This window comes from Monodon monoceros, unplaced genomic scaffold (assembly GCF_005190385.1).
Source record: "Monodon monoceros isolate NGI ecotype Baffin Bay Population unplaced genomic scaffold, NGI_Narwhal_1 Super_Scaffold_11, whole genome shotgun sequence".
In the NCBI taxonomy this organism is placed as follows: domain Eukaryota; kingdom Metazoa; phylum Chordata; class Mammalia; order Artiodactyla; family Monodontidae; genus Monodon; species Monodon monoceros.
This window is the reverse complement of record NW_021703767.1, coordinates 107,287,247-107,314,308: the sequence shown is the minus strand read 5'-3', so window position 1 is coordinate 107,314,308 and position 27,062 is coordinate 107,287,247. Positions and strand designations below refer to the sequence as shown.

Below are 27,062 nucleotides of genomic sequence, written 5' to 3'. Positions count from 1 at the left end.
GGAAAGCCTCTTACTTTTCCTGACCTTTATCCATTCCTGGAGGAGTAGCCATCTCCTCTCCCATAATGCTGCATTATTCTGTTCTTTGTCCTCTCATTCTATTCTTTGTCCTCTCATTCCCAGAGTGTACTTGCCACCGATGAGTTTAGATAGGCAAATGTACTGCTTCTTTGGTTTTAGATTTTGTTAATTATTTCCCTCTTGAAGCCCTGGAAGTCAGGGACTACATCTGCTTAATTATTTGTGTATTGCCTTACAGCCCACCATCACCATTTCCACACACACGACTCATAACTGCTTTCTGGTAACATGAAACAATGGCTTGATAAGAGTGGTAAATGTTGAACATTTGGCATTTGTGTTGCATGAATTTTACACTGATGCACATTGAGGAGAATAAAAACTCTTGGCTTTGTTTTTTTTTGGCTGCATTGGGTCTTTGTTGCTGCACACAGGCTTTCTCTAGTCGTGGCGAGCAGGGGCTACTTTGCAGTGTGTGGGCTTCTCACTGCGGTGGCTTCTCTTGTTGCGGAGCACGGGCTCTAGGCGCGCAGGCTTCAGTAGTTGTGGCTCACGGGCTCTAGAGTGCAGGCTCAGTAGTTGTGGTGCACGGGCTTAGTTGCTTCACGGCTGTCGGATCTTCCCGGACCAGGGCTCGAACCCATGTCCCCTGCATTGGCAGGCGGATTCTTTAACCACTGCACCACCAGGGAAATCCCGGCGTTGGATTTTTTAAGGATTCCCTGTTTAAGGGAGAACAGGTGGTAAAATTAATCTTATAAAAAGATAATGTTTTTCAGATTTGTTGTTTTGTCTCTGTCAAGTCTACTAAAGCATATTGAAAATCAAATAGAGCTAAAACAGTACTTTGATACATCAATCCACAGAACAGTTGATTGTAGTAAATTAGGATTTGTCATAAAAATTTCATAATGCCCAAAGGACTGAAGTACACAGAGAACATAGCAAAAGCTGCAGTTTTAGATATCTTTCTCATGCAGATCATTACCTATGAAGTCTCAATAATACAGGAGTAAACAGAAATTGCTAGAGAGATGTCCAGAATAAAATCTGATACTTTAATAGCAAAAAGCATTGGCTGTTTATATTATAATATATGTTATTAACATAATGACTGCTCTTCTAAGAACTCCATAAAGAAAATACTGAGGATTTATTAACTCATAATTGGGAACAGTTACTGGGAAATAAACTTAAAATAGGAAAATCTGTTTAGAAACTGGAAATGATCTTAACAGGGAGAAGGAGGTTAATATCTCTCCACTCAGTGATAACATCAGATTCTCCTAAAGTTAAGGAAAAATTGTTTAAAGCAACTTGTTGTGAAATTTAATTTAGGTATAGGGGTTCCAGTTTTCAGTGCTTTTCTTTTTTGAAGAATTTCCCAGAAATGTTTTTTAAAATTTTGGATTAAGTATTCCTTTTGACCATAAATAATTTTAAACAAGGTAGTGTTCAAATGTGATGTAAACTACATTTTATTGTCTTCTTCCCATTTCACACTTAAAATTATATGTTCCATTTAAGACTACATCCTACTAGTTAGGTTGAAATTAGGTATCCTAATCCTAACTTGAAATTAAGCAAGAAATTAGGGTTTTTGGAAGCTTTTTAGGAATTTTTTAAGGAACATACTGCTTTTTACAAGTTACGTGCTCCATGGCACCATCAGTTGGTATATGACTTTTTTTTTCTTTTTTCAAATAGAACCTGATTCACAAATTGTGAACATTGGGGTGGAGGGTGGGAAATATTTTCTTTCCCTCATATTTGCCAGGGTGTTTAGTGAGAGATGTTAATAGGTCTTCATGGGTAAAAGGGAGAGAGCACTGTCATAGGTTTAGAAGAGTACCTTCTAGCCCTCATCATGGTACTTCAGTATCTACCTTAGCATATTAAAGGGACCGAGGAGTGGCTGCAGTAAGTAAATTGTTTAACTTTGTGTAACCAAGTTTTTCAAACTTTTGACCACAGAATGCTTTTTGCCCAGAATACTTATTAACAGTCCTTGAAACAAATGTTCGAAGAGCAGTCTGGAGCATCATACTAACCAACAAAACCCATAGATCAAAATTAATACCTTTTTCAAAATCTTGATTTACTGAAAGGAAATATGTTAATTATTGGGAATATCTGTCCAAACACCTGGGTTTCACCTGAGCCAGTTCTGAGTGCCACTGGATCTGGAGTATTTGGATGTGTGTTATAGACAGTCATTTAGAAATCTGTGGTTGAAAGAATGTATTTGGAAGCTTAGTCACTCTGCTTATATCTGTGATGTTATTATTTTATGTTTTCTTAGGGGAATTTTGAAATATACATGAAGAGAGAGAAAAATAAAATGAACATTTTGCCATTAATGGTTCAGATGTTTCAAACACTAGATGAAGTTCCATTAAAAAAGGAACACGTTTTTTAGACCACCCTTTATAATTTTTTAAGTGATTCTGATTTATATAGCAGGACCTACACACGCACACACGCACGCGCACGTAAAGTGCTTGTTCAGCAGTAGCAGACCAGATAACAGAATGACGAAACTATTCTCATAGCTGAACTTTACAGTAATCCAAACTATTTTCTCTCATGTTTCGTCAACTTTTTTTTCTACCCACAGGATAAAGGACAATATTAATGTTGGGTAGATGAGCAGTACTTGCCTCATCTGGGGTCATTTTATTTTTCCTGTCTTTCATCAGACAATATTGTGTATTCCTATGTTGACTTACGAAAACTGATGCCTCTTGAAAAAGAGAAGTTCGTTTCTCTGTCTGCTTTCTGTGGCAGCTTCATCTTAGAGCTGACTCCCTGATTGGTTGAGACCAGGTTTGGCTCATCCCACTGTGGTAGGGAGGGTGGGACTGTGTTGATTGGTTTAGGCCAGTGATGTTAAGGGATAGAATCAATCCCTACTCCATGGCTTGCACGTTTTGGTCTTAAGGCATATACGAAATGGGGAAAAAACCAGGAATGATGTCCTTTTACTCCAAACAAGACAAGCTTTGAAAATTCTACAGTATGCTATACTAGATATTTGTAATATCACATGAGATGTTTAGATATTTCCATTATTTATTAACAGTTCATTTTTTTTCTTGGGTCTTCTTAGAGGACAAGAATTCTGGGCAGACTTGAATGCCATGAATGTGTATGAAACAACTGAATTTGACCAACTACGAAGGCTGTCCACACCACCCTCTAGCAATGTCAACTCTATTTACCACACAGTCTGGAAATTCTTCTGTAGGGACCACTTTGGATGGAGAGAGTATCCTGAGGTATTTACAGGTTCTTTTTTCCAAAAGTGCGTTTAAATTTTTTTGTCTTTCACTGTTCCTTCTCAACGATGACTAGACAGAACCACAGATCAAAGAACTTATGGATGTAAAATTGAGTCTTGTTGATACGAGTAACGCTTTTCTCTCTTGATTTTTCTGAAAATATATTTTTTTCCATTAATCTGTAACCCATAAATAGAATACCACTATTATCAGAGAGAAAATGCTTTTCCCAGTATCTTTCTTTCTTTCTTTTTTTTAGATGTAGGGGGTAGGAGTTTATTAATTAATTTATTTATTTTTGCTGTGTTGGGTCTTCGTTTCTGTGCGAGGGCTATCTCTAGTTGAGGCAAGCGGGGGCTACTCTTCATCGCGGTGCGCGGGCCTCTCACTGTTGTGGCCTCTCTTGTTGCGGAGCACAGGCTCTGGACGCGCAGGCTCAGCGGCCATGGCTCACGGGCCTAGTTGCTCCGCGGCATGTGGGATCCTCCCAGACCAGGGCTCGAACCTGTGTCCCCTGCATTAGCAGGCAGATTCTCAACCACTGCGCCACCAGGGAGGCCCTTCCCAGTATCTTATACTATAGGAGCCAAGTATTAAATGTGGTAAGTACTCAGACTCAGTGCCGCCTTTGGAGTAATTTTAATGAGATGAGCACTGGTGTAACTTTTGGCTATATCTGGCTCCTGGTGGTTGGATCATGTGTTACACTGTTAGCAGTTTAGAAGTCTAGGGGGAAACAATCACCCTTAAGCCCCTGGAAGAAGTACTTGAAAATGTTTACTGAACTGTGGTCAGGCAAATCAGTCATTTAAAATTCTATCACATGTGCACATGCATCCTTAGTCTGAGATGGTAAGAATAGTTCATCCATCACAAAGCGAGGTTTTAAAATGGTGGTGGTTTATTTTGCCTGTGAGAATTCTGAGTCACATTTCAATGCCCTGAAATGGACTTAAAGATTAATTTCACATTCCAAAGATCTGACTTCTTCAACTTGATTAAGTTCATTTCCAGTATTACAAAAAGGGAGAATTGACTTATCTACCTTAGGTTTTCTTTTAAGGCAATAGCAAAAGAAAATGACCTAGTATGTTAATTAGTGTAAAACATAATATTGAGTTAAAATTTCTGTCTCTTAAGTAGTCACTAGGATCTAATACCTTTCAAAGAGAATAAGAGGCTGTTTAAAATGTATCCTCAGAATAGTTGGACTGTCCCTGTGTTTTTCCTCAGAGAGGTTTCTTGGGTTTGGAACTTAATTGGTTTATTTGAACTGTATATACTACTATCTTTAATCCTGTTCTGAAACTCCCTTAAGAAATATTAAAAAAAAAGTCTCCAGGACATTCTTATAGCCTCAAAATAGAATAGACTAATCCTTCACATGTTTCATAAGGTGGAAATCCATGTTCTGAACAGGAAGCATTTTTCTATTCTGCATCTGTAAAGAAAATAAAATTCCTACGTGTAACAGGAGGTAATTTGACTCACTGTACTTTATTGAAACACTTCTGATGTTAATAGCAAAGTTAACTATTTTTACCTTTAGTTACATTAACATTTTTCATATTTTATAGTGACTATTTACCATTTATTGCTTTTTTAACTTGCTTTTTTTTTCTTTACCTTCTGTTTTCTACTGCATAGTCTGTTATTCGATTGATTGAAGAAGCCAACTCTCGGGGTTTGAAAGAGGTCCGATTTATGATGTGGAACAACCACTACATTCTTCACAACTCATTCTTCAGGAGAGAAATAAAAAGGAGACCCCTCTTCCGTTCCTGTTTTATACTGCTTCCATATTTACAGTAAGTGTCCAGCAGAAAGTCTCATCTTTGCTTCCATTTTATGTAAATGTACACTTAATGCCAAAGAGAAAAAGACTGTAAAAGACTAACTTATTACCTCTAGAATATAAAATTCTGAGTTATCTTTAGATTTAATTCTTCAAAAAATATAGTTCAGATAAGCTGCAGTTAACCCAACACTAAAAGAGTGAGCATCCTATTGAATTTTTTGAACTGAAAAGCAGAGTTAACATTTTTCCACAGCTAAAAGTACTTATACAGTATCTGGGATAAGACAGAGTTTGCATTTGCCTCCTTCATGGAAGATTGAGATACCCTTCCATGTTATGGGACTATTTCCTAGACCAGGTAAACTGCCTTGGCAAGTAGAGAGAGTCCCTCAAGGTGGTGTTCTCCATTCTTCTTCCTTGAGTGAATTTGCATGGGAAGAATTCACCTTTTCAAATAATTTGCATTCTCATTTGCTCAGTAAGCCCCATCTTCCTATAATATGCACTAAAATTACCTGTCATACTTTTAGGTCGAGACAGAACTCATCCTTCTGAATTATAGGTGAGCTCTCCTTCCATTTTCCCAAGTGTCATTTTTCTTTTCCCTCTCCAGAGAGCCCAGTGGCACATCTCCATAGGTCCCAAAAGCTGGGGCACATTACCATTAGCAAGGCCATGTCTGAAAGGTAGTCTCTCTAGGGAAATCATTATCTACTCTAGTCAGATACACCATATTTAGAGCTTGACTTTTAAAATGCTACTAGGTTTACTTGGTTTTATGAACTGGGGAGGTCTAGGGTAATATTGGTTGGTCTCTTCTGCTGATCTTTGAGGTAAAAATCTTCTTTTGTATTCTTACTAGTAGTTTTTTATTCCAAGGCCAAAGTGTGTTTTTCCCAGATCATTATGGCAGAGTGTTGATGATTCTAATTCTGAGATTGCAAAGGGAACATTAAAAACAAAATATAAACAAAAGTCCCTGAAATGCTAGGTACCCAAAAACAATTTGTTAATAAGGCAGATTTTAGAAATATATATATCGACTTGAGGTAAATATGTGCTTTCTTCTTAGTTCAAGTGTAAGGGTTTTTTTTAATTATTATTAGAAACTAATAAAAATGCTATTTCACTAGCACAGCTGGAGATAGTGTCAGCGTCCAGTAGTTAGGAACATATTGTCCTCCTAGTGAGACAGTAGAACTCATTAGTGAGACCGGCAGCTTGGCATGCTGAGCCAATCAAGCGAGATGCAGCTTCTGTGAGAGAGGAAGAATGCTCATTCAAGTGCTGCATTGTTGGGGGAGTTTTACAGAATAGTGAAAGTTGATTTGTTTTCCATCTTAAGTAATTATGGAATACCCTCTTCCCCCCACCTTTTTTTAAACTTACGCTTGTTTTGTAAAAGTATGAACTGTAAAAATAATATGAGCAGTAGTAGAATTAATGCCACAGATATAGCCTTCCTATTTATAACATAGGCTTACAAGAGAACAAAGAAAGTCACTCTTTTCTTTTTAAAACTTCCTAGTTTAGTCTTCTTATCTGGAACAGTGATCATCAGGTATAAAGTAGGAGCTTAGCAAGTCAAAGAGATAGTGCAGACATTTCAAGAGGAAAAGAGCAGAGAAGCAGCAAGTTCACTAGGGTGGAATGGGTAAATGCAGCCTTCAGTTCCTGTCTGCCCTAGAGTCTGGGGCTGGCCTAGAGGGCAGAAAGAGGAGGGAGACTAATTCCAAAAAGCAGATTTCAGAAGTAGATTTCCAGAGAGACTGTGATCTTAGCCAGGAAGAAAGTTTTGTTTTTAAGTGTTAGCAAACACAGAGGGTCAAAGAAAAACATAGGTGTCAAAAAGGCCACAATTATCAGGGAACCAGAGATACCTAAGAATTGGGAATGCTGGAGTAGGGAGGTGGAGGGTGAGGCGGGGGCTTAGTTCATGAATTACGGCAAAAGCTTGGCTCTTTTTAAAAGAGGGTTTCCCTGCTTTTTTTCCCCTTCCAGTTTTATTGATATATAATTGACATAAAACACTGTATAAGTTGAAAATGGACAGCGTAATGACTTAATATATGTATATGTTGTAAAATGGCTACCACAATCAAGTTTAGCTAACATTCCTCATAGTTAAAATTTTTTTCCATATGCTTTGATGATTTTTAATAGGGCTGATAAAAAGGATCTTATTCTTTAATATTCTTAGAATACTTGAGCTAAGGCTGCATAAGCACACAAATATCAGATTTAGAGGTTTGGAAGTCCATTTCAGCTGGAAGGACATCTGCCCTGTGCAATCACCTCATGGTCATGAGAAGGCCTGAGAGGACTTCTTTGACTCCTCCCCAAAAAGGATAAAATTAATTTTTACTTCATCACTGAAGTTAGGTTAGGAAACGTCTTTCGGAATGGCCAGGGGAGGGAAGGAGAATGATAAAAGGTGACCTTGGATTAGGAAAATTTGTTCTTCAGAGGCCCTGGAGTACAAGTGCCATAGCCTCTGACTTTGCCTCTCTAAAGAAGGCTGCTTACGGTGTGAAGCTCGCAGTATGTCATTGGAATATCCATGAGCTGGATACAAACTCAGTATTCTTGGAAAATAAAGCTACATTTGTAACTGCTTAGAATATGTATTTTTAACCCATGGCAACCAGAGTGTAGAGTTCCATCAGACAGATGTCTATATACATTTTTATGTTTTAGCCCAATTAAGATGTTGGCTTATTATAAGTAAGCATCCATGGGTAAGAATGGATGCTTAACCAAATACATAAAATCTGATTTAATGTCTTAGGATAGATGGGATTTATTTACACAGGCTCATCTTCAAGCATGTGTAAGGAAATAATAGACCCCACCAGTCCCCTGAAAAAGGAAAGGAGACATTTGAAGCTTTCATTTTGTGAAACTGATTTTTAGGCAGGAGTGCTAGCGGAAGGAAAAGGAACAGTCTCTTCCATTGTCAGTGCCACGTTTTCAGTATGGCTGTGACAGCCTAAAACCTATTTTGGGCAGAGTGGTTGGGAGAATCTTACCTTCCTCCTTCAATCCAGAAACCTCTGTTGGTAACTTCAACCCCTAACAATACTGGGAACTTTGCAGAGCAGGGATAGAGGGAACAGCTAAAAATAAGGAGCTTATAGTCTGTGTTTCCTACCATTACTCTAGAATGGTGATGGCTTTTTAAGGAGTTACAGACCTATCAGAGTCTGATTAAAGCAGTAGGGGCCTCTCTTCAAAAAAATGTACCAGTGAAGGAAGGCTCTGGAGGAATCTGTCAGGGCTTTGTGAAAATGCTCCAGAAGACAAGAACTGTTGTGCCCTCTGTCATGAAGGTTGGGGAAAACAGCACCCCTTTAGATCTGCTCCTGAACTTAAAAGCACCTGGGGGATTCTGCAAGCCCCGGATTCACCCAGAACTCTGTCTCTGTCTAACAAAGGGACTTTGAGGCACATTAATCATAGGCGCAGCTACTTGAAGGAGGTGGGGGGTAGAGGAGGCAGGTTGTACCTCTATAGCAAGCCATCTCTTAAAAGTCAAAAGGCTGTGGGGTAGTGGCAATGGTAGTGGGAATCAGGCAGACCTGAATTGCAATCCTGGTATCCATCCATCACTTTCAAGCCTTGTTTAAAGATTTAAAAAAAAAGACAAGAAGAAAATATATGTACATGTGAATTGTGAAATATATGGAAATGCAAGGAGTATGTGCTTAGAAACTAGATAGGCCTGGGTTCATATGCTGTCTCTGTTCTTTACTAGCTGTGCTGGCAGTTTCTTGATTTGAAAAGTGCTCTACAGCAGTATCCAATAACCAAGCCATTGTGTGGGGTTATGACAGGTAGTGACACTGGGTGTGAAGTTCCTGGTCCACAGTATGTGCTTAGTGTAAGGTGGCTGATGGTAAATATCCTCCTGGAGATTAGATGCATGTTCACCTATTGTTGTAACCTGTGTCCCAAAGCTCTTTTGAAAATTTCAGTTTCCTAATGATTTGGCAGACTTAGGGCTTCCCCGTGACCAATGTATGCTTATGAGTGGAGTAGTACCCCAGCCCTGAATCTGGGTCTCAGGGTCAGGATTATCTTTCTCTCTGCTTCTTCCGTTTTGCTCTGTTTTGAAAATGGCTAAGAAAAATGATTTAAATCATTTAATCAGGCAGGAATAAGTAACTGCTTGTCTAAACTCATCCTTCAACGTAACAGACCTGAATTTAAGGTTCAAGGATATTCTAGTGTCTAGGGCTTAAAGTAATTAGCTCCATCTTAAGCACATCTGAAGCTATAACATTTGAATTGTATTGATGGTTTTGTTGTTATATGTGATATTTAAAACTGAAGCAAATGCCTACTCCATGATTTGTTTGTTTTTATACAAAAACCAAAGTATAAGCTTTTTATTTTTAATATTTTCTGTCATCTCCCTGTAAGCTCCCTCTTGCCCTGCTTCACTTTGCCTCCACTCACTATGCTTCCCCATGTACACAACCTCTAGCAATGATACGTTTTGTGCTTAGTACAGCAAAGTTTGAGGAACGTATATAAATTGTTCCTCCCTTGAAATTGTTCCTCCTATATAGTTATAGGAGCATAACTATATAGGCAAAAGAGGAATCCAGGATTCAGAAAGTAAAGATATTTATAAATTGGCACTTGCTTGCTTGCCTTGCAGCAGTACATTCCAGAGTTTTCTCCACAAGGAGGAGGCCAGGGGAAGCTAATAATAGGTTATCTCTATACAGGCAGTGTTAGCTCTAAGGTTTTTTTTTCTTTAGTTGATAGCATTTTCTATGTTGTTTTTTTAAACAAGCATTGAAGCTATTCAAATTATAATATTAGATACTGCTGTAGAGCACTGTATGTGAGATGGAGGTTTTGATGTAGAGCACCTTACTGCTGAGGTTGTACACTGACGTTCTCCCTCTCCCTTCTAGGACACTTGGTGGTGTTCCCACACAGGCACCTCCGCCTCTTGAAGCAACCTCATCATCACAAATCATCTGCCCAGATGGGGTCACCTCAGCAAACTTTTACCCTGAAACTTGGGTGTATATGCATCCCTCTCAGGACTTCATCCAAGTGCCTGTTTCTGCAGAGGACAAAAGTTATCGAATCATTTATAATCTTTTTCATAAGACTGTGCCTGAGTTTAAATATAGAATTTTGCAAATACTGAGAGTCCAAAACCAGTTTCTTTGGGAGAAATATAAAAGGTGAGTCAGCAGTATGAAAAGTTCGAGAGCTTTTCTTGATGTAGCTAATGACAAATGCAGAACATAATAGTAGAGACTTGCATAGAACTAATGTCATATTTGTTCATATATTTTAACTCACATATAATTCTCATAACAGACCTACAAGAAAGGTTATTACAATCTGCATTTTACAGAAAGGAAACTGAGTCACAGAAAAGTTTGGTAACTTGCCACAGGTCATACAGCTAATATGATACAGTGCTGGAATTTGAACCCAGGCAGTCTAGCACCAGAGGCCTTGTTTTTAATCACTTTACTATGCTGCCTCTCAAGTCAGCAACAAATTAATGTAATTCAGAGGGATACATGTAGATTTGAGGAACCTCAGAATTAAGAGACTCTCAGGTTGGTGGAATTAGGTAAGGAAGTCACCCTGAGAAGATGTGAGAACTAGATTTGAAATGGAAGAGAGAGCAGGTGAACAAATGGTTGATGGAGAAAAAAGGGAAAGGGCTTTTCTCGTCTGCAGTGGAAAAGATAAGTTTAAACTTTTAGTATGATCTTTGATGAGATTTTGCCCTTGGTAGCTACTTTAACATTTCCTCCCCATTGAAACCATAAAAAGAAGTTTATGACTGACTACATCATGCCTATTAAACTGATCTATTCATTTTTCTGAATTCCCTGTCCACTGTTTGCCTTAGGAAAAAGGAGTATATGAACAGGAAAATGTCTGGCCGTGACAGAATAATAAATGAGAGACATTTATTTCATGGAACATCCCAGGATGTGGTAGATGGAATCTGCAAGCACAACTTTGACCCTCGAGTCTGTGGAAAGCATGCTACAATGTTTGGACAAGGCAGTTATTTTGCAAAGAAGGCAAGCTACTCGCATAACTTTTCTAAGAAGTCCTCCAAAGGAGTCCATTTCATGTTTCTGGCTAAAGTGCTAACTGGCAGATACACGATGGGCAGCCATGGCATGAGAAGGCCCCCGCCCGTGAATCCCGGAAGTGTCACCAGTGACCTGTATGACTCTTGTGTGGATAATTTCTTTGAGCCTCAGATTTTTGTCATCTTCAATGATGACCAGAGTTACCCTTATTTTGTTATCCAGTATGAAGAAGTCAGTAACACTGTTTCCATTTGAAAAATCTTGGTACTGATAAATTATTTGTATAAACTCAATCCAGCATTTGTAGCAGGTTTTGGATGGGTGGGCCAGAGTGGGGAACAGCATTGACATTAATAGGGCACTTTTAAGACCCATTTTTTTTAAGTTGCTAGAAAGTGAAATTTTTTTTTTAAGGAAAAACACAAGTTTTAAAATGACCACTTATTCTTTAATTATTTACTAATTGTTGTTAGTGTACTCAAGTGTGGAAAAGACTACGGATTGCATACTCTTTTCATTCACACCTGTACATATAGACAGCAGTGTTATTGGAAGCATTTTTTATAAAGAAACTGAACAGCCTAACTAATTACATGTGGCTTAAGCCTGGTAGAAGTTTGGCCAAATGAAACGGAGGCTGTGAGCAAAGTGAGGATTCTATTTATTTACAAAGATTAAAACTGACTGGAACTAGTACTACCATATTTAATCCCTGTGCAAAGCATCACTGCTGTGCTGTAGGATAAGTTCATGACATTCTGGTGGGTGGAAAGAAATTTCTATTTCTATCAGCAGGACTGAAATATGTCACCCAACCAGAGAACATCAATGACTTTAACTGTTCTGCAGAGTTTACCCGAGAACTCAGAGTTCTGTTTAGAGGAAGTAAGAAAGAAAAAAAAGGAACCATTTGAAAAGTTTGTCACCAGCAAAATTTTTCATTAACTAGTTCTCTGAAATGTGATTCTCGTGTTAAACTTCAGCATTGGAAAACTCAGTCTCTTTCATTATCATCCCACCCCAGTTTGAAGGAGTTGGGTATCTAATTTGGTTAAAGCCAGTCTGGAGAATTAGAAGTATTACTTTATTTTAGGGTTCCAGACCTAGGCCCTGACCGAAGGTTTTAGAGAAAGGAAGTACGTCTGTAACTGAATTGGTCAGGTTTTTTACTGTGCTTTGCACAAAGTAGACCCTCAAAAGAAGTCTTTGTTCACATGGAAATATTGTTAAAGGTGGAGCTCCCACCCTTCCGCCTGCTTTGCCAGATGCAGCTGGGTTCCCTGGCCAACTCTGTATTTTACACTACTTCACAGAAACACAGACTTGGAAATTGTGCCACTGGCCCAGCAGGAGCAGTGTTAGGTGAACATGCCACTGCCTCAGCTCAGAAAGGTAGCAGCTTGGTGTACTTCGCCTTAAATAAAGCAAATGGACCTGGATTTATAAAAGCAGTAGTGGTTGTTCACAAAAGAATTCACCACGGAATTCTTTCAGGTACCAAGCTCCCCTAGTATGTTTGTGGTTATTTCATTTACACACAACCCTTCAGGAACTTCTGTGTTGTTGAAAGCAAGATCTATCTATCCTGATGTCTCAGTGACTCGGCCTGTTTAAGCACTTACCAGGGCTTCCACACGGTAATTTATTTTGCCCTAGTAGATCTTGTTGTTTGCTGCCATTGGCATGAAGCAGCCAGCTGAGGCTGGTACAGTTGTCCTTTCATTCAGTTGTAACTTGTAAACCAGTGATTCCCAATCTTTTTCAAGTTAAGACACCTTACTGTTGCTTGTTTGATTTTATGAGACTTGTTCCGTTTTTTCTCCCTAAAGAAAAAAAACTTTATGACATATTTATTTTTTTAATAAAACTGAGCAAAAATAAAAGTTCTGGTAATTCTTTAAAACTTTTTCTTGTGGTTTTGGTTTCATTTAAGACAACTGCGTTCCAACACGTAGTGGGTGATCTGTAAATGCTGGTCGGTTGCTTGAATGGATGTGTGATTGAATGACTGAATGAACAGACCTAACCAGAAACTGCTGCCTAAACACTTGTGCTCTGATAATCAGCAAAAAATACATTATCTGGCAGTCAACTGTAAGTCACAAGAGAATAGTGAATATTTTATTTTGCAGGTAAGTGCTTGAGGGAATGGGACAAGTTTTATTTCAGCAAACTGCTGTAGTAAAAACTATGACCAGGTTGTCCCCTGCAACAAGTGCTGAAGGAAATAAGTGTAAAAATCTCATCTGCTCTCAAGCACGTCCGCTTTCAGCTAACCTAAAGTGACCCAACTGGTAAACGTGAGCCTCTCTGACAGTACTTTCTCTCCAGTGTAATGATTTTTAAATTCATGTATAGTATTGTATGTTCTAACTAAACAAGAACTGTGGAATCAGACTAAATTTTGTAATGGTTCCATGGATTTAAAACATACTGAAAAGTATTCAGTAAATCTATCTCCCTACTGGCACAGCTGTAATTTACACCATTTCAGAAAACTGCAACTCACTCTTAAACTACGGTTAAGATTTTCAGGGGGAGTCTGCAAACTAAGATATTCCAGTGTCATACAATTCTGTAGACAGGAAGGTTTATGTGTGCAAAGTTAATAAATATTGGGCCTTTGTATTTATAAATTCTAAAACCCAACTCCACATTTTTTAACCTCTTTTAGTAAATGGCTTAAGATATAAAAATAATTATTAGGGCCTGAAATACTGATCTTTGAGGAGGAATTTTTGTTATACTAGGTCTGAAAATGACTTTAAGAAGAAAATATATTCAATACCCAAACAGTCCTATATGGTCAGTTTAAATCAGGGTTTTTTTCCCTCCTTTATTTAAGGAAGGTAAGAAGGTTTCATGTGGTTAGTTTACTCATCTTTGTAGTTTTTTTTTTTTTTTGGTTTTTTAAGACTACAAATGATAAGAATGTTACAACTTTGAGATCCTATAATGCAAATTTTTGTAAAGTGCTGTACAAATCAATAGCGTTTATTTACAAATTAAGAGCCAGAAGCAGTATGGAGGCTCCTCAAAAAACTAAAATAGAATTACCATATGATCCAGCAGTCCCACTCCTGGGCATATGTCCAGACAAAACTAATTCAAAAAGATGCATGCACCCCTATGTTCATAGCAGCATTATTCACAATAGCCAATACATGGAAACAACCTAAATGTCCATCAACAGATGAATGGATAAAGAAGATGTAAATATATACAATGGAATATTAGCCATAAAAAAGAACGAAATAATGCCATTTGCAGCCACATGGATGCAACTAGAGATTACCACACCAAGTGAAGTAAGAAAGAGAAAGACAAATACCATATGATATCATTTACATGTGGAATCTAAAATATGATACAAATGAACCTATCTACAAAACAGAGACACAGAAAACATACTTGTGGTTGCCAAGGGGGAGTGGGGCAGGGAGAGAGAGAGGGAGAGGGATGGATTGGGAGTTTGGGGTTAGTAGATGCAAACTATTACATTTAGAATGCATAAACAAGGTCCTACCGTATAGCACAGGGAACTATACCAAATCTCCTGGGATAAACCATAATGGAAAAGGATATAAAAAAAGAATGTATACGTGTGTGTAACTGAGTCACTTTGCTATACAGCAGAAATTAGCACGACATTGTAAATCAAGTATACGTCAAAAAAAAGAAAAAAAAAAAAAGCCAGAAGCATTTTCCTTAGAAATGATAGTGTTGGGTTTTAAAAACACACCCATCTAGTATATTGACTTAGGTACTCTTATTGCAGGAAAGTTAGAGAAATAAAACAATACTTTTCCTTAGCTTGCTTACCTCACTCATAAGCTGTCATCATCATAGGTAGAAAAAGATGTTATCGAAGCGTTTCATCAGCATTATTAGTTGGTCTTATTTTATTGCTTTACTCACTCTTCAGCATATTTTTTGGGAGACTAACGCCTGAATAGAACTCTCAGATGGCAGCTCTTTTAAGGCTTTAATCTTAGATGAATGTGGAAGATTTGTGTGTTAGAAGTGTTTCATGAACACTGCTAAATCCTCCAAACCAGAGCAAAGATGCCCACCCACTTTGATTATGTCAGAGTTTTATGGGCTTAATTGTTCTTAAGTACCTAATTAATAAGATGAAAAATGACCAAAAGCTTCTATGAATTCAGTGATCTTTTAAAGCAAATTCATATTAACATCACAACAGTATCTACGTTTGATATGTAGGATATATTTAGTCTACAGGCAACGTTTAGGGCTCACATGGATTAATGGGCTCCTTACGATAACTCCCATATGCTGCTGAAGTTTACAGCCAACAGGCTGGAAACCACTGGGCTAGACTATTTCTATATTCAAGTTTTATGTCTATCTCAATTATATCCAGTCCTAAAATAGCCTTAATCAAATCAGCTAAGAGGCTCAACCCAGTGTTCAAGAGCCTCTAACCCTTCTAAAATAACAAGTTTTAGGTGCCAAATTGTCATTTGTGGGGCCTTATGTGCACATACATCAGCTGCCCTTCAGCGTTTCACAGCGCGTTAAGGACCGCATCTAACAGATCTGAGTGGCAAGAGAACACTACAGGTGCTATTCAACTATACGATAATGCAAGACTCTTCAATGCTAATATGAAATTCTTGTGTAACCATCAGTTTATAAATTTTCTTGAGGAGCAGTGATGGATTTGGGGCATTAACCCACGTTTTTCTGACAAAGGTCCTCCTTGAAGGTTTGCATTTCATAGTATCTTGGTTAAGGATTTAAATCGTAATTTCTAAGCTGAGTTCAATGAACTGTTCCACTTAGGAGTAGCAGCCATAAATCTAATGAGAATTACTCTCAATGATCTAAGCCAACTGAACCCAGTAACTACAAGCTTTAGTTCCAACCACTCATAAATGTAGCTGAACTTCTTCTAAATGTAAATTTCTACCCATATGACTACATTTTCTAAAAACACAAGTTTGTGGTCTCATTTATAATTAACTTGTGGGCATATATAAGTCAGTGCTGGATAGGGGTAGGAATGCAGATTTTGTGAATCATTGTTACTCAATTTTGCAGTGAATTACTGTCATCAGAGAGCAGTGGCTTAGTCACAAGCCTGTCTGAGAAAGTTACACAATCTTAGTGTGTGGCTTGTGGACTAACTGAGATAAAGAATGTAAAGCAGCACAGTGCCTGGCTCATGGTATACAATCAAATTTTAGCCAGTGGTAGTAATAATAGAAGTAGTAGTAGGGTAGGCTGAATAACGTCCCCAAAATATCCAAGTCCTAATCCCAGGAACCTATGAATATGTTATATGGCAAACAAGGCTTTGCAGACATGTTTAAGGGTCTTGAGATGGGGAGATGATTCTGGATTATCCTAGGATGCCCAATGCAATCACAAGAGTTCTTGTAAGAGTGAGGCAGAAGGTCAAGAGAGATTGGAAGATGCTATGGTGCTGACTGTGAAGATGGAGGATGAGGCCATGAGCCAAAGAAGGCAGGTGGCCTTTAGGAGCTAGAAAAGGTAAGGAAACATGCTCCCTTAGAGCCTCCAAAAGGAATGCAGCCCTGCTGACACCTTGACTTTAGGAATTCTGCCCTCCAGAACTTTTTAAGATAATACATTTGTGTTATCTTAAGCTACAAGTTGGGTAATTTGTAACAACAGCAATAGGAAGCTAATACAAGTAGTAAATATAATAGAAATTATATTGAATCATCAGGAAGCTGTTCTAATATAAATTAGTAATTAAAAAGAACACTACAGATATGAAAAATTCCAATGCTTGTTGGAAATTTTTAAAGGTTATGTGAAACCCCAAGAGAGTAGACCGCCCGCCCGTGGCTTCCCAGGAGTGGTATACATGCATACCAAAGACAAACCTCACTTAAAATAAGGCTGCTTCTAAGAGGTATTTAAAGACTGAATAAAAACAAGCACTGTAGTTGGTCAGATAGCCCAGTCTTCATGAAAGACGGGAGAGAAAGCAAATTGCTTTTGAGAAATGGTTGGTGAAAAAGATGTAGGGATGAAAAATGTTAGCACTGAGATTGTCTAATAGTGGGTTTACTTTGAAGATTCAAGCCTCTTTTGAGTGATCTTTTGTTCCTACTAGGAAAGAGTACACATCTATTTAGAAAACATTCGTTGACTAGCTCCTAGAACCCAGGGAATTCCTCCTTGAAAGGGCACTGCTCCAGGATATAAAGTAGCTTCCTTTAACTTAGCAAGGTACGGAGTTTTCCTCAGCCCCTTGTTAAGGAATATCAGAAACCCTTGTCTTTTTACTGCCTCAAACTGAAAGACTAACTCCACTCTTAACCAGCTCCTATTTTTCTGTAATCAGAAAACAGAGGACCTCATTTGGAGCTTTGTTTTGAAGGAATGAACATCCATTTAGCTTTGCTTTTCTCTGTTACACCTTCCTCCAAAGAGTCTTGTGGAGAGGGTCAAGGTAATCAGTTTGTTGTGGTAAAAATACATAAAGATGTCTTAAATCATAATGGATGCAATGAATTCTTTATCTCTCATAACAGAAATCCAGAACAGGTTATTCCAACACTGATTAAATTCAAAGGTGCAACAGCTCCCAGGATTCTGTACGATTCTCTTGGTTCTCCCCTCATGATTACAAAATAACTGCTCTGGCTCCAAGTACTACAATACATCCCATTTGTGACATCCAAAAGTAGGAAGGGATGATCCTCATCTAGTGCCTTTTATTTTTTCTTTCAAGAGTTAGTAAATCTTACAAAAGCTTCCTAGTTGACTGCCATTTTTGTCTTTTGTCCTGGGTTGCATCTGGTGACCATGCTTAAACCAATCCCTGGCAAGGGGTACAGAATCACTATGAAAGATGTGAACTAACCAACAGTCACTCCCTAGGGCAGGGGACTAATCCATTAAGCAGGTGATGACCCATACCTGAACAAGATTGGGGTTTTGTTAGGAAAAAGGAAAATGGCCACTGGGGAGAAAACCCAACAATTATCTATCTCAAATATTGTTTTTCAAGGTTAAATGAAGGAATTGTATTAAAGAGCACCCCTTGTGGAAGTTTTTCAATCTATTTCACAAAGACCCTGGGTACCCATTTCCTTAAAGATCAAATGGTTATGGAAGGAAAACATTACTTCAGAAAGCTTATAAACTGACTTAAAGCTGGATTTACCACTGTCTGGTCTGTGAAACTTCCAGATTCTAAGTGGAGCTATTTTTAATATGAAACTTTGGCCCTTACAATGGACTGACATCAAAAAGACCGTGCAGCATGGAACGCAGAAACAAATCTTAGCCCCATTATCTCCCTGTGGGGTAATTTTAGCAGGTTAGCATCAGTTTTCCTTATAATAAATAACCTCATGGGCTGTATAAGGAATAAAAGAGAATTCGTGTAAAATGTTTAGCACAATAATAAATAAATAATAAAGCTGACTTCTTGTTACTTGAGTCCAAGGACTCAAATGAGGCAAACTTGAAGATCTATATTTGGGAGTAGGGATAAATCCCTGTAAAGTTAAAGTATCCAGTTTCCTTGGTTTTAGACTCAAGATCTCCTACCTCCTAATCACAATTTTTAAAACTATAAACTACAAACATTAAAAAAAAATACAGCTAAGTAGAATATAATGAAAACTTACTTCAATTAAAGAAAAAATAGAATTGACCACACACACACACAAAAGTTAACTGTCTACCCCATCTCTTAGCATCAATGCCAACCCCTCAGCTTTATGAACTGCTACAGCAGGCTGGGGTTCTCACTCAGAATTTGGGAGGGGAGGTAGGATTGGCAATGGGCAGCATCAGAAATGGACACTCATCCCTCAGAATTTGCTGGGACACTATAGGCCTTGAGTTTGTGGCAGTGAGATAAGCCTACTTGGAGACAATAAAGTTAAATTATCTCATTATCAGCAAGCAAACTCAGTAGCTTTCTCCATTAATGCACACAAACATATCATGGAATTAAGGTATTACCAGGCAGTATCTGACTGAGAAACTCAGGAATACCCCATCCTGGGTGTGCCCCGTTCTGCCTTGGACCCATCAACTTCACCTTCCCACAAGATCTCTGAGGAGGTATTTGCCCAAAGGAAGCAAAGCAAAGAGACTCTTTATTATCATCTGGGGTCTTGACTCCAATCTCTTAATACAGTAAACTGGACTGAGGGTTGGAAGGTGGAAGGCTACTTTTTCTATTATTAGTTAGGACCAAATGCCTTCGGATCTAGCAGGATATATAGAAGCCCTGCTTCAACTACTCCCTACTTCCAATGCCTTAACTGGGGTTAAGCCTTTACTTCTATGATACAAAGAAAAACCAGTTTAATTCATTTTCCTGTCAGCTCTAAGAAGAGAAAAGTATTCATTATTTAGAGCAAGGGTTGACAAACTTTTTCTATAAAGAGCTTGATAATAAATATTTTAGACTTGGTGTGTCACACAGAATCTCACAGCTACTGAACCCTGCCATCATAGCACAAAAGTAGCCCCAGATGATGTGTAAGTGAATGAGAATCGCTGTGTTCCAATAAAACCTTACTACTAGCCTGAGGTCATCTATGCTGTATACCACTTTTCATTCAATGTAAATAATTGAACCATAGTTAGTTTATTTGACTTGTTACTTGAGATGTTCAGGTACTGTATTAAATTTTTGCTTCTTGCTCCTACTGTAGCTGTGCTCCTAATTATAGGGAATGCACTATTATTACTTGTTAATATTTTATTTTCTTTCCCTCCCTATCCTATATTAGACTATGTTCAACTCAAAAAGAAAACGGAAAACCTTTAAGAAGTCTAAGCCCTTGTGGCTGACATTACTTGTGAAGGCATGTTTTTCACTTTGGGGTCAGTGATGGATGATGAGGCCACTATGAGAAGGCTTCCATCAATACACTGATAGACACACCAGTTGAAAGGCAGTCCCATCCTTGCTGTTCTGGTTCAACAGAAACCTCCCATCAGAGGACAGAATAGATGAGAATCCAAGTGGATAAAATAGTGGCAGATGGTCAGTCTCTTACTGGGGTTCCAAGTGGACAGAAACATTTTCTGACTTTGGAATTTTCTGTCATAGGGTGGCCAAGGGCCTAAAGAAGTCCCTAAAGGCAAGAGGTCACTTATAATAATCCCCATCCCCTTTGTTCAAGAGTTAGAGTTGTCTCGATGGTGGTGGGGCTCCCCAGAGCCAAGAAATAGTACAGGGCATTTCACTGGAGGCAATGAGAGACAACAGGATGGAAAGGGTAGAAACTATATTACAGAGCTATGACCATATATTTGACAAGGCTGAGGATCAGCCCCAAGTCTGAAGAGGCCTCAATGTCAGATATGCAAGAGATCAGCACTGGGATATGGGTTTTATTCTAGTCTTCTCTCCGGAAATGGGAGAAGAGGGTATCTGATGAGTAAAAACAATGTTAGAAGCTGCAGACATACCTAGAGACAAAATAAGGAGCTCTAGAGGGCTTCCCAGGGCTTCCCTGGTGGCGCAGTGGTTGAGCGTCTGCCTGCCAATGCAGAGGACACGGGTTCGTGCCCCGATCCGGGAAGATCCCACATGCCGCGGAGCGGCCGGGCCCGTGAGCCATGGCCGCTGAGCCTGCGCGTCCGGAGCCTGTGCTCCGCAACGGGAGAGGCCACAACAGTGAGAGGCCCACGTACCGGGGGGGGGGGGGGAACCGGGGGGAACCTCTAGAGAGCTTTGGCGGTATTCATAGAGTTGCCACAGGACCTCAGAAAAGCCAGCGAGGCGGTAGTGATGGCTATGGGGGTAGTGATTATGATCATTGGAGTGATGATGTCGGTCCTTCATGTTTTTGTTTTGTTGTTTTGGCCACGCAGTGCAGGTTGTGGGATTTTAGGTCCCTGACCAGGTACTGAACCTGGGCCCTTGGCAATGAGAGCATGGAGTCCTAAACACCGGACCTCCAGGAAATCCCCCTTCATGTTGATGTTGCCTGTGATGATAGCAGTAGTGATGTGGTGGTGATGGAGATGATATGGTGATGGTGGTAGTGGAGTCATGCTCGTCGTCAAGGTGGTCATGTAGGTCATGACGGTGGTGATGGTGATGATAGCATTGTTGCTATCAGTAGCGGTGGCGGTTGAAAGAGAAAAAAATAAAGACAACTAGTACTTGATCTAGAAAGAAAGTAGGGGTAATAAATTATATAGTGTCCAGCTCCACTATAAAGACTCACAAGGAAAGTACAAAAATTTTGACCTTGAGCCCTGACTCAGAATTCAATCTGATAACTTTGGAGCCAGAAAAGAAAAACAGTAGATTCAAAAGCTTCTGTTGATTGTTTAGTGAGAAATAGAGACCTATGGTGAATGGTTTTCTTCTTCTTCTTTTTTTTTTGGAAGATATGTTAATGGATTCTTGATTTTGAAAGTGAAGCTTTTCACCACCTCCACTCTTGATGGCTTGATGGAGAGGGTCAGGGCTGCCTTATTGTATAACTCCAGGGAGTGTTATTCACGCATGTGTGTGAATAGCACCCTGGAGGAGTTTAATGCTCAGACTGCAGCTATGCTTAAGGCCTTGGCATGATAGAGTAGCCTGTAGTTGTCTGAGAAACTGGCGCAGGGATTCAAGGAAGAGCTAAGAAGGCAGAAAGTTCTCGGAAGGGAAAGAGTAGTGCCAACAACAGGGAGACAGGTCAGGCCCAAAGCTGTACAGAATCGATAAGATATTCCCAGCAGTGGACAGCAGTCCATGAACTTAGGAAGGGCATTGTGTGATACCGAAATTTAAATTGATTCCTGTTCAGAACTGTATCTACCCTGTGTTATCCACACACATAAGTCTTAAGGCTTATGATAGCCTTGAGTCTCAAGGAATGCTGGAAATGAGATTATGTCCACTCTTGGGAGTCATGTGGAGAAGGAATAGGATGGAAGACTACAGGTGATGGACAACTGAGCGAGGACAGAGATATCAAGCAACCACCAGGAAAATGTAACCACCAAAAGAATTTAAGAACCTTCTGCAGAAATTCAGGGGCATGTGCTGGCCTTCTCATAAAAAAGTGAGATAGGAGAAATTGAGTTACTTCATTGGAATATTAAAGAAAAGGGTGACCCTGGAAGGCTGGAAATGTTTATTGAATATTTGTGATATTTACTGAACATTTATTATGTGCTACACTATGTATTAAATGCCAGGCCTTATCTCAATTTATGGTGAGAAAATAAGACCTATAATAAATTATTTAGATCAAGAGAATGTAGCCAGTGAGTGGCAGAGCCCTATTTAAACCTATCTGCTAAATTCCAAACTCACACTCAAAAACCACCGGTCTCCAAACATTGTGATGATACGTTCCCATCATTAAAAACTTTGGAGGCATGTACCACAATCTTTGTATATTTATTTACTCATAAATTATATATAATGTACATATCTTCTCCACTAATAAATTATATGCATTACAAAATAGACATGAAAATAGAAAAGAGATGAAGTAAATAATTTTTTCAATGTTTTAAAAATAAGAAATGTGTTTTTATATTTATTAAATGTACCCAAATATTTTTATTCTTACTAAAAAATAATAATAGCTGGAAAAAGCATATCACAAATATATCCAAATGGAAGATGTCCATCACCGACTAAGCTTACTAAATCATGATAGTCATTTTTCATTCTTAACTTCCTTAGTTTTGGAAGTCCTAGCCATGGCAGTCAGAGAAGAAAAAGAAATAAGAGGAATCCAAATTGGAAAAGAAGAAGTAAAACTGTCACTGTTTGCAGATGACATGATACTATACATGGAAAATCCTAAAGATGCTACCAGGAAACTACTAGAACTCATCAGTGAATTTGGTTAAATTGTAGGATACTAAATTAATAAACAGAAATCTCTTGCATTTCTATACACTAAAGATTAGAGAGAGAAATTAAGGAAACAATCCCATTTACCATCCCATCAAAAATGAATAAAATACCTAGGGATAAACCTACCTAAGGAGGAAAAAGACCTGTACTCTGAAAACTATAAGATGCTGATGAAAGAAATTGAAGATGACACAAACAGATGGAAAGATATACCATGTTCTTGGATTGGAAGAATCAATATTATGAAAATGACTATACTACCAAGATAATCTACAGATTCAATGCAATCCAAATTACCAAAGGCATTTTTCAGAGAACAAAAAATTTTTAAATTTGTATGGAAACACAAAAGACCCCAAATAACCAAAGCAATCCTAAGAAGGAAAAACAAAGCTGGAGGAATCTGGCTCCCTGACTTCAGACTATACTACAAAGCTACAGCAATCAAGACAGTATGGTACTGGCACAAAACAGAAATATAGATCAATGGAACAGGATAGAAAGCTCAGAAATAAATGCAAGCACCTATGGTCAATTAATCTATGACAAAGGAGGCAAGAATATACATTGGAGAAAAGACAGTCTCTTCAATAAGTGGTGCTGGAAAAACTGGACAGCTATATGTAAAAGAATGAAATTAGAACACACCCTAATACCATACATAAAAATAAACTCAAAGTGGATTAAAGACCTAAATGTAAGGTCAGATACTATAAAACACTTAGAGGAAAACATAGGCAGAACCCTCTATGACATAAATTGCAGCAAGATCTTTTTGGATCCACCTCCTAGAGCAGTGAAAATAAAAACAAAAATAAACAAATGGGACCTAATGAAACTTGAAAGCTTTTGCACAGCAAAGGAAACCATAAACAAAAAGAAAAGACAACCCACAGAATGGGAGAACATATTTGCAAATGAAGTGACCAACAAAGGATTAATCTCCAAAACATACAAACAACTCATGCAGCTCAATATTAAAAAAACAAACAACCCAGTCAAAAAATGGGTATAAGATCGAAATAGACATTTCTCCAAAGAAGACATACAGATGGCCAAAAAACACATGAAAAGATACTCAACATCACTAATTATTAGAGAAATGCAAATCAAAACTACAGTGAGGTATCACTTCACACCAGTCAGAATGACCATCATCAAAAAGTTTACAAACAATAAATGCTGGAGAGGGTGTGGAGAAAAGGGAACCCTCCTACACTGTTGGTGGGAATGTAAATTGGTACAACAATTATGGAGAACAGCATGGAGGCTCCTTAAAAATCTAAAAACAGACCTACCATATCCCATTCCTGGGCATATATCCAGAGAAAACCATAATTTGAGAAGATATATGCACCCCAGTGTTCATTGTAGCACTATTTACAATAGCCGAGACATGGAAGCAACCTAAATGTCCATGGACAGAGGAACGGATAAAGAAGATATGGTACATATATACAATGGAATATATATGGTACATATATGGTACATATATACAATGGAATGAAAAAGAATGAAATAATGCCATTGTAGCAACATGGATGGACACAGAGATTATCATACTAAGTGAAGTAAGTCAGAGAAAGACAAATGCCATATATCACTTATATGTGGAATCTAAAAAAATGATATAAACTTATTTACAAAACAGAAACGGACTTACAGATATTGAAAAAAAATTTATGGTTACCAAAGGGGAAAGGTGGGGGGAGGGATAAATTAGGAATTTGGGATTAACATGTACACATTACTAGATATAAAATAGATAACCAACAAGGACCTACTGTATAGCACAGGGAACTCTATTCAATATTTTGTAATAATCTATATGGGAAAAGAATCTGAAAAAGAATGGATATAGGTATAACTGAATCACTTTGCTGTACACCTGAAACTAACACAACATTGTAAATCAACTATACTCTAATATAAAAATTAAATTTAAAAACTTTTAAAAACAAGAAATGTAGTGTTTTTATATTTATTAAATGTACACAAATATTTTTGTTCTTACTAAAAAATGATAATAGTAGCTGGAAAAATTATATCATGAATATATTCAAATTGAAGATGTCTATCACTGACTAAGCTTACTAAATCATGATACCCATTTTTTTTCATTCTTAACCTCCTAGACAAAGATTTCTGTTGAAATTCAGCTAGTAAATATTCATATTTCCAGGGCTTCCCTGGTGGTGCAGTGGTTGAGAGTCCGCCTGCCGATGCAGGGGACACGGGTTTGTGCCCTGGTCCGGGAAGATCCCACATGCCACGGAGCGGCTGGGCCCGTGAGCCATGGCCGCTGAGCCTGCGCGTCCGGAGCCTGTGCTCCGCAACGGGAGAGGCCGCAGCAGTGAGAGGCCCGCGTACCAAAAAAAAAAAAAAAAAAAATCATATTTCCAGATGTCAGTCATTCTTGCAAACTAATAGAGAAGTGTTGCATTTTTATATTTTTAACCTATGGCTTCAAATTCCATCGAAGCTCCTCATTTAGATGACTTTTAAATGGAAAATTTCACTTCTGAATGTTTCTAAGAATGCACGAGAATATTTTTATGTGATATACTGTTTTTAGAAATAGAATCACATAAAATGGAAACACATCAAAATATTCTTTTTCAAAATGTTCTTTCCAAAGTATGTCTTGTGAAATAGATAAGTATTTCTTATGCATCGTTTGAAAGTGAAAAGACAGTGTCACTTGAAAAGACAAAAATGTTTGTTTTGTGTTTTTTCAAAAATGTCTTCTAAGTCACTAGCGTCAGCTACTTGTCATCAGAAGAAAAAGTCAGAAACTTTGAAACATTAGTGTTATCATAAAAATAGGAATGTATAAGTCATCTTTAATGCTACCTTTCTTTTAAGCATTTTATCATGAGGTAACCAGTGAATCTAGGTAAGAGACAAAGGTTTTCATGGCCACAATCCTCCCATACCTATCTTATAAAATTTTACAAAAATAAAACTATTTAGACAGGGTTTGGCAAATGTTTTCTGTAAAGGCCTTGATAGTAAATATATTAGGTTTTCCAGGCCATACAGTCTCTATTGCAACTACTCAACTCAGCTGTTGATGATACTAAATAGATAATATTAAACCAAGGAGCATGCTGTGTAAATAAAAATTATTTACAAAAACAGGTATCAGGTGGGATTTGGATGTGGCCATACTTTGCCGACGCAAGACTTAGGGTGGAATAATCCTTAAATCCACTCAACGAAGTGCAGATAAGCTGCCGTATGTTACTCCAAAAGGAAAAGAGTACTAGTGCCTCTGTCTCCTCTGGGAACCTCTCACTTTTTCCCGAAGGTACTATGTCTACTGTATGTGATGTGTCCCCATCCAACAGACAGGCCTGATAAGGGTGCCAGTGTCAAAGTTGGGGAAACAAGATTTTTCTTAAATACCTTTAGATAAAGAAATGAATGTAAATAGATGTTCCAAATTTTTGTCTTGCATCTCAGTTGATCATTGTTTACACCCCACTCTGGAGATCTTCACTCAAAACTATTGCACATCTGGCTATGAAAGCAGATCATTGGGATAAAAATGGGAGGTGAAGTGAAGGAGCAGGTTGTGGGAGCTTTACGGCCTCTAACACTAGCCAACTTTCAGATTGTTAGGCGTGGGGGGCGGCAATGTGATGGCGGCCTTCAAGGATGAAGGTCAAAGACTACAGAGGTGAACCAATGGAAGAAGAAACAGAACAGGGCTTGGGCTTTGGACAGACTTTCTAATCACCATCCATCCAAAGTCTGTTGTGCTCTTACCACACTCTGTTGTTATGATTTAATTAAAGGTATGTCTCTACCAGTAGACTGGGAGCTAGCTCCATGAGGGTATCTTTATATCATTAGTACCCTTTTTTTTTTCTTTTCTTAGAAACCAGGTGTCATGAACACTCAAATAATGTTTGCTGAGTGAATGAATGCAGAGGTAAAGAAGAAGTGCCACAAGATTTGGGACTCTTTCTTAAGGAATAAGGTTAAGATTAACTAAAATAAGACACATAAAAATATAAGGCAGTGTATGTCTC

The 27,062-nt window shown here is 38.3% G+C and overlaps 1 protein-coding gene across 1 annotated transcript in view; it reads left to right on the top strand.

Annotated features, from left to right (window-relative positions):
• The window catches only part of TIPARP (TCDD inducible poly(ADP-ribose) polymerase), a 28,760-nt gene extending 15,674 nt beyond the window's left edge, over positions 1–13,086 (top strand). Inside the window, exons 3-6 of the mRNA XM_029215452.1 lie at positions 3,131–3,299; positions 4,950–5,110; positions 10,026–10,304; positions 10,991–13,086. Of these exons, the coding sequence (XP_029071285.1) occupies positions 3,131–3,299; positions 4,950–5,110; positions 10,026–10,304; positions 10,991–11,438 (1,057 nt within the window). The 3' untranslated portion in view covers positions 11,439–13,086. The remainder of the gene's footprint in view (positions 1–3,130; positions 3,300–4,949; positions 5,111–10,025; positions 10,305–10,990) is intronic.
• The last annotated feature ends 13,976 nt before the right edge of the window (positions 13,087–27,062 follow it).